This window comes from Cygnus olor, chromosome 1, assembly GCF_009769625.2.
Source record: "Cygnus olor isolate bCygOlo1 chromosome 1, bCygOlo1.pri.v2, whole genome shotgun sequence".
NCBI classification, from domain to species: domain Eukaryota; kingdom Metazoa; phylum Chordata; class Aves; order Anseriformes; family Anatidae; genus Cygnus; species Cygnus olor.
The window spans coordinates 73760061-73777341 of record NC_049169.1 but is presented as its reverse complement, the minus strand read 5'-3'; the positions used below and the strand labels follow the sequence as shown (position 1 = coordinate 73777341).

Below are 17281 nucleotides of genomic sequence, written 5' to 3'. Positions count from 1 at the left end.
TAGGACAGAGGTTGGACTAGGTGATCTTGGAGGTCTCTTCCAACCTAGATGATTCCGTGATTCTGTGAAATAATAGTAATACCTGAATAACTCTGCTAAAGCTAACGAAGATACTCCATACTCCAAATACCAGAAAAAACACTGTGGAAAATGCAGTCTCATCAGTGTATGTCCTGTACGTTACTTCTTGTGAACCCTTACTAGGTAATTTAATAGGGAATTGATTCAAAGGTTAGAAAATAAAAATCTCTATGTATATACGTCCTGCTTAGTACTTCTCTTAGTGTATGTGTGTGAATATATATTGGGGATGACTGTGTGTTTTCCTTTATTTCATGCACCATGTCATTTCGAAGTATTTATTTACACCACTTGTAAGTCAAGGAAGAAAAAGAAGGTAGGGGAAACAGAGGAAGCAGGATGTCCTGTATTAAGGCTAATACATATTTATAGTTGCCTTTTTTCTTTCTGAGTTTCAGGATACTGGTTTGATGCAAACAAAACACATTTTACTGGCATTTCCTCTTTTGTAGCAAGAGGTCAAGCTCAGTAAAATCACTTCTGTCCTTTTGCTTCGTAATCTAATAGCTATTAAAGTTAAAATCAGGTAGTATATGCTGTGTTAGACTTTCCATTCTGATTAACATTTCAAGAGCTAATTTCAAAATAAACTGAAGTAGCAGCAACGGGAAGATACAAAAAAAGACCGGAGCTATTTTAGTGTATTTTATGTACATTTTTACTGTCATAGTAGTTTATGAAGTCATTAAATAGGCAATAAAGACCTAATATCAATGATACACAAGTGTCATAAGGCTGCAAAATGACTGTCAGCAAAATCAGATGCACTTAAAATTAGATCTTCTATTTGATCAGGGTTCTCTTTTAGGTTTAATCAGATTTTTACCTAGATTCCAAAAAAAAAAAAAAAAAAAAGGAATGTTTTGGATCCAGTTTTGTTGTGGAACTCTTTTAAATGAATATGATACATCAGTGCTCTGATGTGGCCTGAGGGCCTCACTATTTCACTAGAAATTAATTAGGCAGCATGAAGCATCTGTATTATTAGGGATTCAAAGAGCAAGATGCATTAATTGTGCTGTAAGTCCTTCTTCCACCCTGTAAACAGAGATGCTAATGTGTCTATGCTGCTGCTTGGTGTGATTCAGTCCAGTGTATATAATTAAATACGAGCTGGTTGTTTGGTTCATTCAGAGCTGACAAATGGAAATATGTGGTGGGATTTTGTTTTATCAGAGGGCTAGTTATCAGATAAGTAGAACATCATTTTGTATTTCCTGCCCTAAATGCCAGAATTGTCAGTAGAACCTAAGATACAGAAAATGAAGGTATTTGCAAATCACCTTTAAAGACTATGAGGAATCCAGGACTAGACTTCTAAGAGCCACTAGCTTAAGGAGAGGGCAGAAAATTAAGCAAAACCTGTCAGCATGAAATATCTGTTTTTGTTGTGTGTGTTTGTTGTTGTGTTGTTTTTTTTTTAAACAGCAGCACAAAGAGATATCTGGGAATAAATTGTCTCTAGCATAGAAAAATTCAAAATCGCAACTTTAGTTACTTTAACCAAAAAATAGTTAAAGCAACATGTTCCATGTTCAAAGCAAGAAAAAACTTCCATCGCTTGTGATCCAGAAAAAAAATCACATGACTTCAACAGTAAATTACTATTTTGAGTAAGCATGGCATGATTTGGCTATAGCATCCTTTTTTCTCTTTGAAGTAAGGGCTCATGAACGCTCTTAATGTTTTAAGACAATTTTTGTGGAGGGGGGTTAAACCCTGCCAAGGGATTGTCAAGGGGTATAGTTGAGGATGAAGTCTCAGGACACTGCAAGGGTTGTCCTCTCCCATATGTTTTAACAGCATGCTGTGGGGTCTAGCCGTATAATGGCCCACCAATGAAAGACCTATGGCTAAAGCCTTGAGCTGGCTTTGATAATGTTTGTCCGTCGACTGTTTGTCTCAATCAGGCTTGTAGCTGAAGAGGTTTTTGATGCTTAGGAGCTTCTGAACTTTCCTTCTGTTTACTTTCTATTTCATTTATGCCTAGAGTGTTTCCACAGGGTGCTATGAGGTCTTTGTGGACGTGTTCTTAAGGATAAATAAATATTGTATTTTGGCCCCCTAAGGTTGACCTGCTCTTCCTTTCCCTGAACTTTCAGAAGAACTCAAGAGACTGTGTTGAATCCTGTGGTGTTACAAACAGCAGACTCCAACTCCTGCAGATTTTTTCGTGGAGCACAGGGATATGCTGGAATTTTTAAACCAGCTGTGTATTTGGTTACTAGTTAAAATACTTTATTTAATTAGTTATTTGTTTGTTAAAGACATAACCCAAAAGGATGGATGATAACAAGCTACCAAATAGTAATTTACATAACTACACAAGTGATCAAAACATTGAGTTCTCTAACTGAAGCAGGTCTTTAGATTTTAAGAATAATTTTACCTCATTTCTTATGGTACCTGAGGTGATCACAAAGGGACAGGTTTCCATAAGATGTCAAGGCCAGATTGACAAGAGTTTAGAAAGTCCAGTTGGAGCAAGATTTTTATATGGTCTGAGCTCTCACTTATGCATTTAAATAGTGACCTGAGTTCAAAGAAATACTAAACATCTAGCATGCGATATGTGAGACTTAAACAACATACAGCTCTCAAGCAGTGTAGTAACTTTAGTCTGGATACAAACCTTGGGTTTATGGGTCTGGATGAATGCAGTCTCTGAATTTGAGGATTGTTCATGGGAAATTTTTTTTGGATGTGAGTTTGAATTGCTCTGTGAAATGAGTTTGTAGGTTTTAGTGTAGAGGCATCATGAAATGCAGAGCTGAACTATTGAATTTATACCTGCTTTTTCACTGAAACCACACAAAACTTCATCTGTTGTGGGTCCTGACTTGTAAGATCATGGCCTCTTTCAATGAAAACAGGCCAAGTTTCATGCCTGAAACAAAACCCAGAGTATAAACCTGTCTAAGGTTTCTCCCTAAAACGTTTTGTCACGGCTCTTTTTTGAGAGTTACACAGAACAGAGATGGTTTGGCTATGAACACACCTCAGCCAAATCACATGCCTGTTTGTTGGCTCAGCCACACTGATAGACACAGAGTGCCAAGACTTCTCACACATTTGCAATGCCAGACACTAGTCAAACCCTGGCACAGAAGGAGAACAGCTCGAGCATTTTTAAAAGAGTTAAATGTAGGATCGAATGCATCCTCTTTGTCAAATCTCTATTTCTTTTCATATGTATTCATGCAATGAACCATCTAGAAGCACAGCATGTGTTTTTCACCACATAGAAATGCTGGTTGAGAGTCTTAGTATTGTTGGCCCCGTTTGTTTTATTTTTAATTAGGCATTATTGACAGGCTGTGTGCTCATGTGAAAATATTTTGCTATTAGTAACTTCCCCTTTTAGCACAGCTGTTACAATTTGTTGATTACAGAGGTCCTTTTCTTATTCTTTTTGATACAGGCAATTATTGAAAACAGAACTGGGATCCTTTTTCACTGAATATTTACAGGTAGGCGTGTGTTTTCTTTCATTTAAGATAAGAGTATATTTTTAAGTGTTACTGAGCAAAATCTTCAACTCTAAATGCTGATCTGGAGCCCCTTGAAACCATTCAGAGATTTTCATTGAATTCTCTATGTTCTGTCATTTATGGGATAATGAGATTTGGATTTTATATACATGTAGTTGGATAATGAAGCCCTAGCTTATGAAATAGACTTGTGTAGTCAGTGTATTTTTGTATGATATTGCTGTCTTCCAGTGGACTTCAGACATTCACTTATCACTTAAAGTTCCTGAGTAAACCAACTAATTTCATTGTAGTATGGTTCCTAGGAAAGACATTTAGTTGTAAGTACGCACTGTCTATTGAGGCAGTATTCTTCTCGAAGACAGAGTACAGGCTGTGTGGGTCACCATTTGAAGTCTGAGAAGCACTTTGCACTGCGCAGAGTAGGTGCTGCATCCTGAAAACAGTACGTGATTACAGCATCATTTGAAAAGTGTCCCAAGTGATTTAAGCAAGTTGGACATAAGGCAGGATAAGTCCTTCAGTGATTGATCATTAAAATGAAACCTCTTCTACTGTCAAAAGTTAGGAAAGAACAAAATGTGAAATATGATGGCTAGAGGGAAGTATAGAATCAAGTAAAGGTAGTCTATTTTTATTTTCAGAATCAGCTGCTCACAAAAGGCATGGTGATCCTAAGGGACAAGATCCGGTTTTATGAAGGTAACTTGGATTTTAGTATGGCTATGTATGTCTGTCACAGGAGTTTTAGCAAATGCGTTCTGAAGGCAGCGCAATTTTTCCTGCAAACTTCCCTTGACTATGGGTTAGCTGGTATCAGTTCATTCCTGCAGTCCGTTGTTCTGTCATGCCTTGGTGTTCCTATTTGCTTTCATTAGGGAGAAGTGATTGACTAGAGCAGTAAAGGAATAAATACCTCCAGCATGGGCACTTCCTTCTTCCATTACAGTCTGGTCAATATTAAGGAAAAGTAGAAAAATAGAGTGAGGTGTCTTAATAAACAAAAATCTAAGTACTGAGATCAGAGTTGAAGCGTCTGGCTAAGTGCAGAAAAATGTTGTAGGTTGTTTTAAGAGGTGTTCTGGATTCATGCTTACATAAATGAGGTCAGACACTGTCTCTTTTTTTTAGCGTCTAGGCTCCATTTGTCTGTCTTCACCTTCCGTAGGTGTCTCCTTATGGAAGTAAACAAGGAAATTTCTTTTATGCTTGAAACAGTGAAGTTCACATTTAAAATAAAGAAATGCAGAGGCAGGAAATGAAGTTGTGTGAACCAATTTCTACTTCTTTCTCATTTCCATCTATGCAAATCTGGAGAAAAGAGTAGAATTACTCCAAGCCGATAAAATTATATCATTAATCACTGAATATACGTTTGTGGGTCCATTCATTCCCCTCCCTGTCAGTGTAAGCACTGCAAAAAAAACTAAGCCGGAGCAGTTTTTGAATGAGTCTATGTGAAAGCAGAAACAAAAGTACCTTCCCAAAGTGCTAGGGCCAGTGCCTGGGTGGGATTGTAGCAGGGGCTAATGTGTTCTGCATGGTCAACCTCCAACCAGTTTCCTTTGATGATCACCCATCACTTAACATCCTATGCTACTGTGCAGCATTTAGATGTGCTATTAAATATGCTATTTTGTCCTAGACGTGGACATACACCATCAGAAAGTGACATGATTTCAGAATATTTCCAAGGATTATTGAATATGTAAATTGTCCGAAGATCTTTGGGGAGTCTTTTTAAAGAAATGTGGCTTTCCTTGGGCAGAGCTGCAGTCATACCACTTTGACTAAGTATACTGTTTTAGCAGTAGCCTGAAGACAACAGTTTCCATTAGTTTCGGCTATCTGTAAATCTTAAATGTGACCTTTCATTACTGGCAGCACAGTTGATGGTGCTACAGGACCCAGCTTTTCTGATGAAAAGAACAGTTCTGAACACAGCAAAAGGACAACAAACTTCATGTTAAAGTACCCAAAATCTTCTAAGTGGAACACAGAGTTCCTCAATTATATGAAATAACAGCTTGGAGAGCACAAGTGGAGCTGTAAGGCTTTCAAGGCCTTCATAGCTGCTTTGTAAATCACAATGAAAGTTGGTTTTTTAAGTATCAAATTGAAAAATTAAATGCAGAGAACTACCAAAGTCCAATCCCTTGTTCTTCTGGTTTTACTAGCTTGAAAATTAAAAATAGTATAACTGATGTTTGAGATTAAAGCTGAGAAAAAATACTGAAATGTAAGACCACTAAGTGGCTTTCAAATATAGGAGCATGTTTATCAAATACAAAATTTCAGCAAGCTGTGAAGTTTTGTTTTGTTTCTTTTTGGTTAGGTGGTTGGTTTTGTTTGTTTGTTTGTTTGGTTATTTTGTCATTTTGAATTGGTGTATCATTTCATGATTTCTCTTTAAAATATGGTCAAGAAATGCTGGTAAGGTGAGGATTAAATTGATCAGTTGAACACTTGGAAAAAACATGGAAATGTTAACTCAATAAAACTCCAAGTTATGGGAAGGTAGCTGTAGTTTATGAATCCGTTTCATGGATGTGAGTTTCCAGGGCTGGAATCTGGATTTCCAGGCAGCAACACCATAGAGTCCATCCTCTGGGTGGTGGCCCCATGTCTCCCAAAACCCCTGCCACAAAGCTGGGAGCCTGGAAGTTATGGGAACTCCCGTTCTGAGCAGGTCTCCTCTCCTGGGTCTGCAGCAGCAGGGGTCCTGCTCTCAAATGTCAGGTTGTCCTGCATCTAATGGTTTGGGTTTCCCTATCCATTTGGTGTTTTTGAGGAGAACAAAGATAATTTCAGGCCACACTATAGAGTGTTTTTGTTCTGCAGGAAGTTTTGATGAGTTTAGCTTTTGTTATGAAACAATCAATTATGTTTTATTCTTATATTTCCTTAAGAAGTTTCAATTAACTTTCAGAAGAACTGTGAAAAGTACTATGTGCATTTGCACGTCATAGAAAACTGACAATATCATGTTTCATTTAAATGAGCACTGAGAGTAGCATAGCTTCCTTGAATATAGCAAATAAGTAAGTGTAGGGATCTTTGCCTGACAGTAAAACAAGCAGATTCTTGAAAGGACAGGGAAGTCACATTCCTTGGTGTGAAAGATGCTAATTGTCAACACACTGCAGGAGTTCTTCCACAGTCCACAGTTAAAGGCCTGCTTGGGGAAAGACAGTTAACTGCAGCCTTTCTGAGCTGCTGCACTATCACTTTACAAAACAAACTGCCAACAAGATGAAAGGAATGTGCTACACCAAGGGCATGTTTATCACAACAGGATATTTTCATTCGATGCAATTCTAGGAGCAAAATTTGAAAAGGGCTGAAAGTCTAAATCTTCAGCACCCACATTTGGAACCAAATTTTTAAGGGCTTAGTTTTCATTCAGCCTTAACTTAAAGACAACTAATTTATTTTACTATTTTTAAAAATCTGCTCTTAAGGAGTAGCTGGAGTTCTCCTTTGTGACAAGGTTTTCTTTCTTTAAAATATTTACAGTATATGGAAGCTATTATGCAATGGTTTGTGTTGTTATCACCACTGCTACAACTGCTAGGAAAAAGACAAATTCATTGAAAATGAGAACAACCTTTTCAGTCTTGTGCATGAGCATGGTGTAGGACAAAGGGAATCCCTGTCTGATGCTGCAAAAATGAAGGCCTTGGAAGGGTTCAAAGCCAGCAGCTGCAGTATAGCATGGCGATCCAGATTTGTCACTGAAAGAACTTCAAGTCATCAACCCAGGAATAATTCAGGAGTTGCAGATGACCAGAGCTGGTGCTGTTTGTCATGCACTTAAAAATGCAGTGAGATGAAGTGACCGATAATAAAGATTGGCACTTGGCTAACTTTGAGTGTAGATGTTTTCATGCAAACTTTGGGATGTGTGCACAATTCTGGGCAGGATGTTGCATGGCTGAAGCCTTAAGTAATGCTATAATATAAGTATTAATGGTATGTGATTCTGACACCAATTATTGATGGATTGCTATCGAATTTATTTCCTGATAAGTCATACTATCTTACATGTATGACTGTGAGGTATTCAGATATTTATCTCCTTAACACTTGTTGGTGGATATACAACTGTCCCTGTTTCACAGATGAGGGGCACAGGGATGCTAAAGAGCTTGCCCAAGGTCACGCAGGCCACTTGGGGGAACAGAGATTTGAATCCAGCATTCAACTGTTGAGCCAGACTTCCTCTCCCATAGCTCTCAGCTCCTGCTTTTGCCTCCGTGTTTTGTAAAATTTTCTGTGAGGAACTCAGTGTCCAGCCTGGTTGTGCAAACTATCCGGAGCTTCTCTGATCTCTGCTGTGGAGTCTTCCACATAGCTGCAGCTGCAAAGGGATTGGAGAAGGCTGCAGGGAGCTCACGTCATGGCAGGTTTTGACTACATCCTTTGAAAGCTATAGGAAAAAGGAGAGCCTGCCAGTACCACTTTCTGTTTTCCATAGGTCTTGGATGCGATTGTTTATGTAAGTGGAGATCCAGGGAAGCCAAGGGATTAATCTGAGGTGGTGCTTTGTAGAGGTATCTCCACAGAGGGAGGCTTGCTTTGCTGCCTTGTGGCTTGGAGGGCAGAGGGGAACATGGTGGGGGAGATTTTTCTACAAGAATGCTTTCACACTGAATCTGCTGTGTCCTCCTTCTACTGCTGTTCCCTGCAGTCTTGTCCAGTAGATACTACTGCAAGAAGAGGAGATGGTAACCTGGGATATCCTTTGTTCCTCACAGGGTTTTTCTGAGTAAGCTTTAACATCAGTCTCTGAGTTTACTGAGAACATTAGATGTGTCATCTGAAAAGACACGAATACTGAATGATTTGATACGCTGAAAGGAATACTAATTCCATGCTACTAAAAGTATCTGGTAAATGATTCATCTTTGTGTAGAGCTAGCAGATTCATATCATTTCCTGTGCTTTTTAAGTCTTTGCAGTTAGATGATTACAACCAAAACAGTTCACTAGTTTGTTTCGTGTTTTTGCAGGGCAGAAACTACTGGATACCTTAGCTGAAACCTGGGATTTTTTCTTCAGTGATGTCCTGCCAATGCTCCAGGCTATTTTCTATCCTGTGCAGGTGAAAAATTACTCTGTTACTGTAGAATCTTGAAAAACTAGAAAAAGCAACCTTACTGGTTCATCACCAGATTGATGCAATCCTTAACTCTCTGTCTCCTTGGGACAACCTCCCATTACAGCTGTTCTGTATAGTCATGCAAATAAGTTACTTAGGCAAACAAGGGTTTGAAGTGTTTGAGTGAAAAAGATGAAGGGGAACTTTGAAGACAAGAGCAGAGTGCAGGAAAGATGGTTGGTCCTTATGTCAGCTCACACTAGAAGTCCACAAAGGTTATGAAAAATAAACTGAAATATGCGCACAGTGAAGTAAGTGGAGCTGTGTTGACTTCTATGTACGTATTTCCTCCTCAGCCATATGAATGTCTGTGAAGTATCTTCATTTTTGTGGAGTTGTATTTCTGAGGTCAAGTTCCGTACTACTCAGAGTAGACACCAGTAGTCAGTAGAATTAGACCAGTTGACATGAGCACAGAATTTGACTCCAGTAGTTTTAAATCCACAACAGATAGGCACTTGATCCGATTTGGATGAAGGCTCAAACTTCTAACTTGATGGTCACAAAAGTGTTATCACCGAAGTCACAAGGAAATCTGTCCCAGATAGGTATAAGTGACCTCCAGGAGTTGCTCCTAGATGCCTACAGATTTCAGTGGGATTTTGTTGCCTGAACGTATTTGGAGAAGTGTCGAAAACTTTCTCTCATTTATCCAAGTGGACTTTATGCGTAAAATGATTGTCCAGATATTATTGATACTACCATTGTTATCTATAGTTAATTGCAGGCATCAAATCTGAATTCAGTGGAAAAGCTCTAACTTCCCCCAGATTTTGATTCTGAAAGAGAAGAGCTCTGAAAACATGCAGGGCTAGATCACCCATTGACTTATGTCTGGCCAGTAGAAAGTTTAAAATGGTAAAAAGAAGACTGTATTAAAAACCTATTGTAACACCATGTGAGATTTTTCGAAGTGCCACATAATCTAAATCCAAAGTGTTTAGGAACCTAGGGATATAGGTAAGCTTTCAACATGATTTTCAAAAGTGCTTAACTAAATTAGAACTCGTTTAGATGTTTTTGAAAATTGCACCAAGTACCTCTTTCCACTGTTGTATTCATGAGACATTTCAAAGTAATATAGCAATTCGAGTCTCCTCATTTTTCAAGTGGAAATAATTGTTTGAATTTTCAAAGGAGCCTGAAGGGGGTAAGAGCCCCAAGTCTCAGGTAGTTTCTAGTAGATCTAAGTGTCTGATGTTCTAAGGTTACTTCCAAAAACACGGCTGGTGCTTATGTGCTCTTGGAAAATCTATTCGTTAGCAAATTAAGCAGATCTGGGGGATGCCTTTACTTTGGTATAAATAATTATACAAAGTGAAAAGGAATAAGCATGGGGAGAGGTCAGGTGTCTTTATTTCCAAACTAAGATAAGTCAGTATTAGTTGAATACTAGACTTTTCAGAAGGGTTGTTTGGCTGGCAGCACTCAGAACTGTAGGAAAGGATATGTATGTACAGCCACATATATCTGACAAAAAAGCCCTGATCCCAGCATTTGGAGGAGTTTTACAACTCCTTATCAGGCATAAGGAAAGTGCTGTTAATCTCTGCAGGCAGAGCTAGCATCACATTCTTCAGAAAAGATTTTTTTTTTATATGAGGTGTGATTCTTGTACAGCAAAAAGTTGTTTGTGAAAATGCAGCATGAAACTTCAGCTCTGCTCTTCTCTTATATAGAAGTCTCTCAAGCTGTACAGAACAATGGGATCCACAGGTAGGCTGAGTCAGGTTTCACACCATAATTTGAGGAGAGTACCCAGCCAGTGCTCAAAATCTTGGGAAATAATGAAAATTCAACCCTTCTTTTTCAACTTTTTAAACATATTATATATTTCCTTGCTGTAAGAATAAAAAATTTTGTTATATATCTTGCACTCAGGTAAGATTTCTGCCTGCCCTCCCCCCACCCCCCCCCACCCCCCCATCTCTCATCATCTTCATGCACAGTTGTACTCAGTCATAGTCTGCAGCATACAGAACTGCTAAACCAAATTCACTCTGCGGAACTGTGGGCTATTCTGTGTCCTTTGTTATATTTTCTCAGCTTTTCACTCAGGTTTACCATTGTTGTAATCCCTCAGAAGTGAAGGAAAGAATTTTCACTGAGGATTTGGAAGCTTATTTTCACACTGCTTGTAATACATTTTGCTTTGTTTCTGTTCTAAGGGGAAGGAGCCCTCGGTTCGGCAGCTGGCTCTTCTACACTTTAGGAATATAATTACCCTCAATATTAAATTGGAAGATGCATTATCACGTTCCAGAGCAAGAATTCCACCGTCTATTATTCAGATGCTATTAATACTCCAGGTACACTGGTTACTTTTCTCAGATTGTTTTCTTTATCTCTCTTTTTCTACTGTATTGCTCAAGTCTGCTTTAGCGGCCTCTGATTTTAATCCTTCACTGAAAAGTGCTGCAGACTGCTAGAGCTTCTGTGCAATTAAACGTGGTCCTGATCATATCTAGAAACAGGGATGTAGAGGCTCTGATTGCATGCCTTAAGATCTAGGGGGTCCAAGAATAAAGGCTGGTTTTGAAACAGTGAGGATTAAAGTAAGAATTTTTGCAGGCAGGCCAATGTATGTGGTAATGACATGACTTCCATGAAATGCTGAATGTTGCTTCATTAGCAGCTCTGGACATGAAGATTCACATCTGGAGTAGGCAACAAAGTGAATATGTAATTTATGGTTGAATCATAGTCATATTTGGTCACTGGAACCAAATTCTGTCAAAACTGTTGATACAAAAACATTAAGACTGGCCGCTGATATTTGCCTTCAGTATTAAATTTTTTTATTAGTAGTGAAGAGAAACAAAAAGAGGAATTCCAGGCAAAGGGCAAGTTTAAGAAATTGTTTTTTTAATTAAAGAAATGCATGAGCTTGTGTTGGGGAGAAAGGGAATGAGGCAGAGAGAGGGAGAGAGTCAGGAGTGGATTTCCTAGGGGGCTGGGGAAGTTGAGATTTTCTTGGCTAGTGGTGTTTTTTTTTGTTGTTGTTGTTTGTCTTTTTTGTATGTATGTATGTTTGTTTTTTTAAAAAAAGATTTATGGCAGGCAAAGGATATAGTTTCTCACACTTAAAGTTATTCTTTGATTTTCACGACCATATGAATTAGTACTGAGTCTGGAGTTGTTTTAAAGGGCTGGGTAATCTGAAGGCCGGTGGTGAAAATGGAGGAAGAAGTAAGATGACGTCTGCTTAGCCAAGAAATGGAGTTTCACCCAGACTATCGCAGTGCCCATTTGTTGGGGTGTATAATAGTGTGTTTAACCTTGTATTCTCAGAAAAAGATACTTAGGCAATAGAACTGACTGCTTGTCCCTTACTACCTATCTCCCTAGCCTCCCTCTTGCCAAATGCTTCTTGAAACTACTGGCTGATGGTGGCATAATAACAGCACTATCAGAGATATTAAGATTCCTATGAGTTCCATGGAAATTAGTGTCTGGAGAGAGGAGGAGAGCCTCAGGGACCATGGGCTTAACTGCATAATGAGACATCAAAGAATTCACGTAATTGAACTGTGAACCCAACTGTGTTAATAGACACCAGAGACTCCACATGAGAGATTACCATTATGAAAATCTTAATCACAGGAAAGTTTTCTATCAGGCTTCCTTCCTTAGATGTGAGGTAAACTGCCCATTGGAAGCCAGGCTTCAGAAGTGTCATTGCTGACAGATCTGCTAGCTTTGTTGTGGTTTCTTCTTCAGAGGATCTTAGGTATGAACTTCAAATGAATTTCATAGTGAGCTGGAAACTGAACAACATCCTAATTCAGAAAGTTCATAGGAGGTGATGTGAAGTCGTTTGCCAGGATCAGTGGTACAAGAAACAGATTGTTGACGAACCTGCTTTCTTCAACAACCAGAAGTGTTAACAAGGTGGATGTGTGTTTAGGGTAAAAGGACAAATACATTCTCATTGCAAAGCTGTTGATGAAAGTCAATAATGAAGTGAGAGAGAATTTACCCTTGGGTGTTTATTTTTGCATATGTTACATACAGTTGTGTGGTGGGGATGGTAAAAGTCCTTTCTCAGCAACAGCTCTGCCAAACTTGTGGTTTAAAATCTAATGGCAATTACAGGAAAAGGTCAGAAGAGGATCTGGGAATGAGCTATTTACATGCTTAGCAGTGTTAATCAATAATTGGATTTCAGAGCAAAGACTTTTTCCCAAACTCAAATGTCATATTAAACAAAAGCAATTTTATACGTTTGTGGCATAATAATGGCATTTACTTGAGATAGGTTAACTCAATATGTAAATAGGGCTGGAAGAGAAATAACAGTTCAGCTGCCCAAAAGGCACATGGTAATATTATGTGTGGATTTCACAGTCTGAGAGAAGATGTGTTGGTGTGGACATTGTTTAATCCCTATTTCTGTCTACTGTGGATATCACTTCCATAAGAAACTCAGTGACACTGCAGCAGAATTCCATGTTTGGAGGCTGAGTCTAGTGGTGTCGACTCTAGACAGTGTTGAACCGGGCATGAACTGTCCCTATTCTGTGCTTGATAGCTTTCTGCAGCTACCTCATGTAATTAAAGAATAGGTCATACTCTTCAAGACAGCAGCTGTAATGTCAACTGAAGGTCACAGTTTGACAAAGGCACATGCTGACATGTACCAGTCTGTCCTGCTAGACTGGATTAAAGAAGCAAAGATTTGGTAACTCGTACAGGGTGCATCTGATATTGCTCATGCATTAGCTTGTCATAGTGTAAAGGCAGAGCTCTGCCAGTCCATCAGGAGAAGACACGCTCTTCATGGAGGGGAAGGGAAGCTTTTTAAAGAGGAAATGGAAGCTGCAGCAATTCTTGGACTTTAGTCACGAGACAGGTGCTGACCCAGCAAAGCACAGTAAGCACACATTTTACCTGAGCATGGGTTAGCTTCATTGACTTCAGCATGTGAGCAGTTTCATTGACCTCTGTGTGGTTACTGACCTATTGCAAGTTACACACATTCCTTGCTTGCTCAGCTGGCCATGCTCTAGCAAGGAGAATAAAGGGAGCCCTGGCCAAAGATCTCCTGGGTGAAAGGGCCTGAGCAGAAGTTGGTTCCCTTACTTCATTGGTTGTATGATTGTTTTGCATTCTTTACATCGAATCTTTTGTCCTGTCAGAGTAAAATATTTGCTGGAAGTACGCCTACCTACTATGCATGCAATATGCTTGTATGTGCTATAGCACCCACACCAGTTCTCTGGCATACAGTGATGTGATGGAGGTTGTACGCTTGGACCAGAACCTCACAATTTGCCCGCAGAGACAGATACCTCTATTTCCTTGTCTTTCAGACACCAAAGATTAAAAAAATGGCAGAAAAATATTATTTCTGTATGCAATCCCTCTTTGAAGAAAAGAACTACCTCCATTTCTGGAATAAAGCTGTTACAACTATTGTAATAGCAGATCATATCTGAAGCTTTGTTGTAAGGATTTTTAGGATCAAAAATTAATCCTCAGATTAATTCTTAGACTTGTGATCTCCAGTCCAGTGGAGCCACATCTGCATCTCATCAGTGCTACAGCCTGGTTTAATTACCAGTAAGTAATCTATCAGGAAAGAAGCCCTGCCCCAAAACAGACGGAAGGAGTGAAATTCCAGTGCTGTTGAGGTTGGTGGGAGTTTTACTGCTGCTTGGAAGAAGGGCCTCGTACCACTCAAACTTTCTGTTGCCAGCATAGCCTGACCCAGTTACAGAGCACAAACTGAGATATCAATCCTTTGTGGCCACTTACAGGCAGCGTAAGCTAAGGTGCCTCCAGGATGCTCCTGTTTATCTTGCAGAGCCTTCAAGAGCAGAGTTGTAACTGAGGAAAGGAAAAGAACTAAAACCTGCTTTTGAGCACAGAGAGATGCACAGAAGTTCACATCAATACAGCGTGTTGTCAATCTCACCTTGATGACCTTTCTCGTCAGGTGGAATTAGGAAGCCAGAGGAAGAGGCATAAACAGAACAAGATATTAGAAAGGAATTTTCTCCCTTATATTGTGTGAATCAAAGAGAGTAAAACTACCACTAGAGGGTAAACAATCTGCCTTATTTCCCAAAACATGTATTGTCAAAGAAGACCTTTGCCACTGAAACTGGAACATCTTATCTCCAGGTATCTCTCTTGGGGTCTGAGAAAGTTGGAAATGGAAAATTAGAGTGTTTATCTGCATCTTGTGGTTGACATCAGGATTATCTGAGTTCACGGAATGTCTCCAGGTGACCCAAGGTAGAACGATAAAACGATAGAAAAGCACAACAAAAAAACTCATGCTGAGAGATATGAGGCCTCACTAAACATAAACTCTGAACAAAAAAATAAAACCTGTGGTTTCCTTTTTGGCTTCTCTGAGCTTCATTTGAAATCCTTTGCATATTGCATCTCACAGTAAAGGGAGACGAAATAGATACCTAAAATTACCCAGTGGGACGTGTTTGTTATCTCTAGAATGTTCCTAAATGTATGTGCAACTCCTCACACTTAAAAGGGGTGGAAAAGCACATTGCAAGAGCTGAAAGTAGGTACAGAGAGTGCTGTTTTTCCATCTCAGCAGCCACATAGCAAACTAAACAGCAGAGTGGTTAAAAACAAAATACCCTTTGCTATCGGAAAACTGCAGGGGTCTTTCTGTGGAAAAACAGAACACTGCAATGTCTGGCCATAGGATTTTGAATTTGGTGGCTGCTTTTGAGAATTTGTCTTACTAAGTCTCTTAGACCTGAAGCATAGGTTGAACAAAGTGGTGTGGGCGTGAGGTTTCAGCATACTTTTAATTTCTCCCAACTCTACTCTTCTCTCTTCTCTACTTTTTTCTTTTTTTTTTTTTTGTAATTCCTGTTTTCTAATACAAAAAGAAAAAAAAAGGAAATGTATAGATAAATATATTGCAGACCCTGTGTAAATATAAATCACCATATAGAAAACCTGTACTTCCCCTGGGTGGTGCAAAAAATGCCTTATCTGTGTTGTAATGCCTTGTCTGTGTTGTATGCATCAGCCCCATGGGCAAGTAAGGGGCCAGGTAAGAAATCTTACTGCCAGGACAGTGCCTGACACACAGTGAAAATTACTCCTTTGTTTTATATTGATATAAAGGAAACTATGAATTTGGCCCTGAAGTTTTACACTTCAGAGTATTTTGTAGAAGTAATGTTTGCTTCTCAGCAATGTCCTCTGTCTTATTCTGTCATGCTTATTGTCTCTATGTGTAATTGCAGCTTGCAGTAATTCAATTGACTGGAGTTTGTTATCCTGGAATGAATTTGTATGGCCATGATTTTTAACAAGGCATACCTACTCTTTTTTTTTTAGGAAAAAAATCCTTTTGAAAGGAAATCTTGAAGTTTTCACTAATGAGGAGTACTTTTCATATTTGGTATTGCTTTTCTTTTTATGACTTTTTATTATTGTGCTAGTTTGCTGGTACTGGGAATCATTTCTGTACAGAAGCAGTGAAAATGCTGGAATTATTTCATCCACATCTTGGGGTATTACATCAAGCAGTTAATGCAGGTTGGGATGTGCTATGTTACTGATGTAGACAAGAAGCTGGGAATTGATGGGAGAATTCAGAAAAGTGTCAGCAGCAGCAGCCTGAGTGTGACACAGGGGAACCAGGAAGGTCTAAATGTATATTAAAGCCGTGCTGACACTTCTGTTGGCCCAGTGGTGCCAGGCAGGAATGCTAAATAAGCCAAAGTACAGCTTTTGCTTGCTTGCATGTCAGTCTTGAGCGATTCCCCTGCCACAGATGGGGACAGTGGTGTAAGTGGTAAGGATGTGAGTCAGCGACAGTTGGTGGCTGTCCATTTTCCATTTGCAAGCTGTAGGTTTGAAGTTAAGGAGGAAAACCACAACAGAACCATTTTTCCCCTGTAATGTTTTTAGTTCGATTTCCACCTGGCACTTATTTCAAAGCTTGCCACAGTGTTTTCTCTAGGTGCAGAGGCAGAGGGGTGAGTGTGGATGCTATTAAGCACTGTGAGCTTGACTGACAGTAGGCTTTTACAGTAGTAACTGCAACTCAGCCGCTGCTTCCACACAGCAGACTTTGAAAAATGTGTGTTCATGTGGATCCTCTTTATGACCATGGCCAGCAGAAGTCCGTGGCCATAATGAAAGGAACAGATTGCGTTTTGAACTTGAGTATTTGCTAAAACTAGCTCTCAACATGTTTGACAGCACTATGTGTTGCCACTTCTCTAACCTTAAGCACTGGAAAAACTGGAGAGCAATATAAAATGTTCTGTTTGTTTTGGTTTTGCTATATATGAACCTGTCTCATGAACACCATGGCATAGTACTCGGATGTGCGTCTTGTCCGTCCTCTGAATAGAAAGTCACTGTATGCTAGTTCAAAGGAGCATGACCACAGCCTTGTCTGTACTAATTAAACACAATTGTTTTACAAGGCATATTGCTTTGTTCAAACTCCCTTCAGGTGTTGAGAGTACCTTGCTTTCCATAAAATGTCCCTTGGGTGAAGAACAGTAGCCGGTTAATGAAAGGCATGGCTTCTGACGGAGCTGGCCGAACG

At 39.3% G+C, this 17281-nt stretch overlaps 1 protein-coding gene across 11 annotated transcripts in view; it reads left to right on the top strand.

Moving 5' to 3' along the window:
• PRR5 (proline rich 5) overlaps positions 1-17281 on the top strand; it is a 90347-nt gene that overhangs the window by 52803 nt on the left and 20263 nt on the right. For all 11 annotated transcript variants that reach the window (XM_040564985.1, XM_040564915.1, XM_040564993.1 and 8 more), the window contains 4 exons: positions 3503-3551; positions 4217-4274; positions 8585-8676; positions 10902-11042. In XM_040564985.1, coding sequence (XP_040420919.1) covers positions 3503-3551; positions 4217-4274; positions 8585-8676; positions 10902-11042 — 340 coding nt within the window. The remainder of the gene's footprint in view (positions 1-3502; positions 3552-4216; positions 4275-8584; positions 8677-10901; positions 11043-17281) is intronic.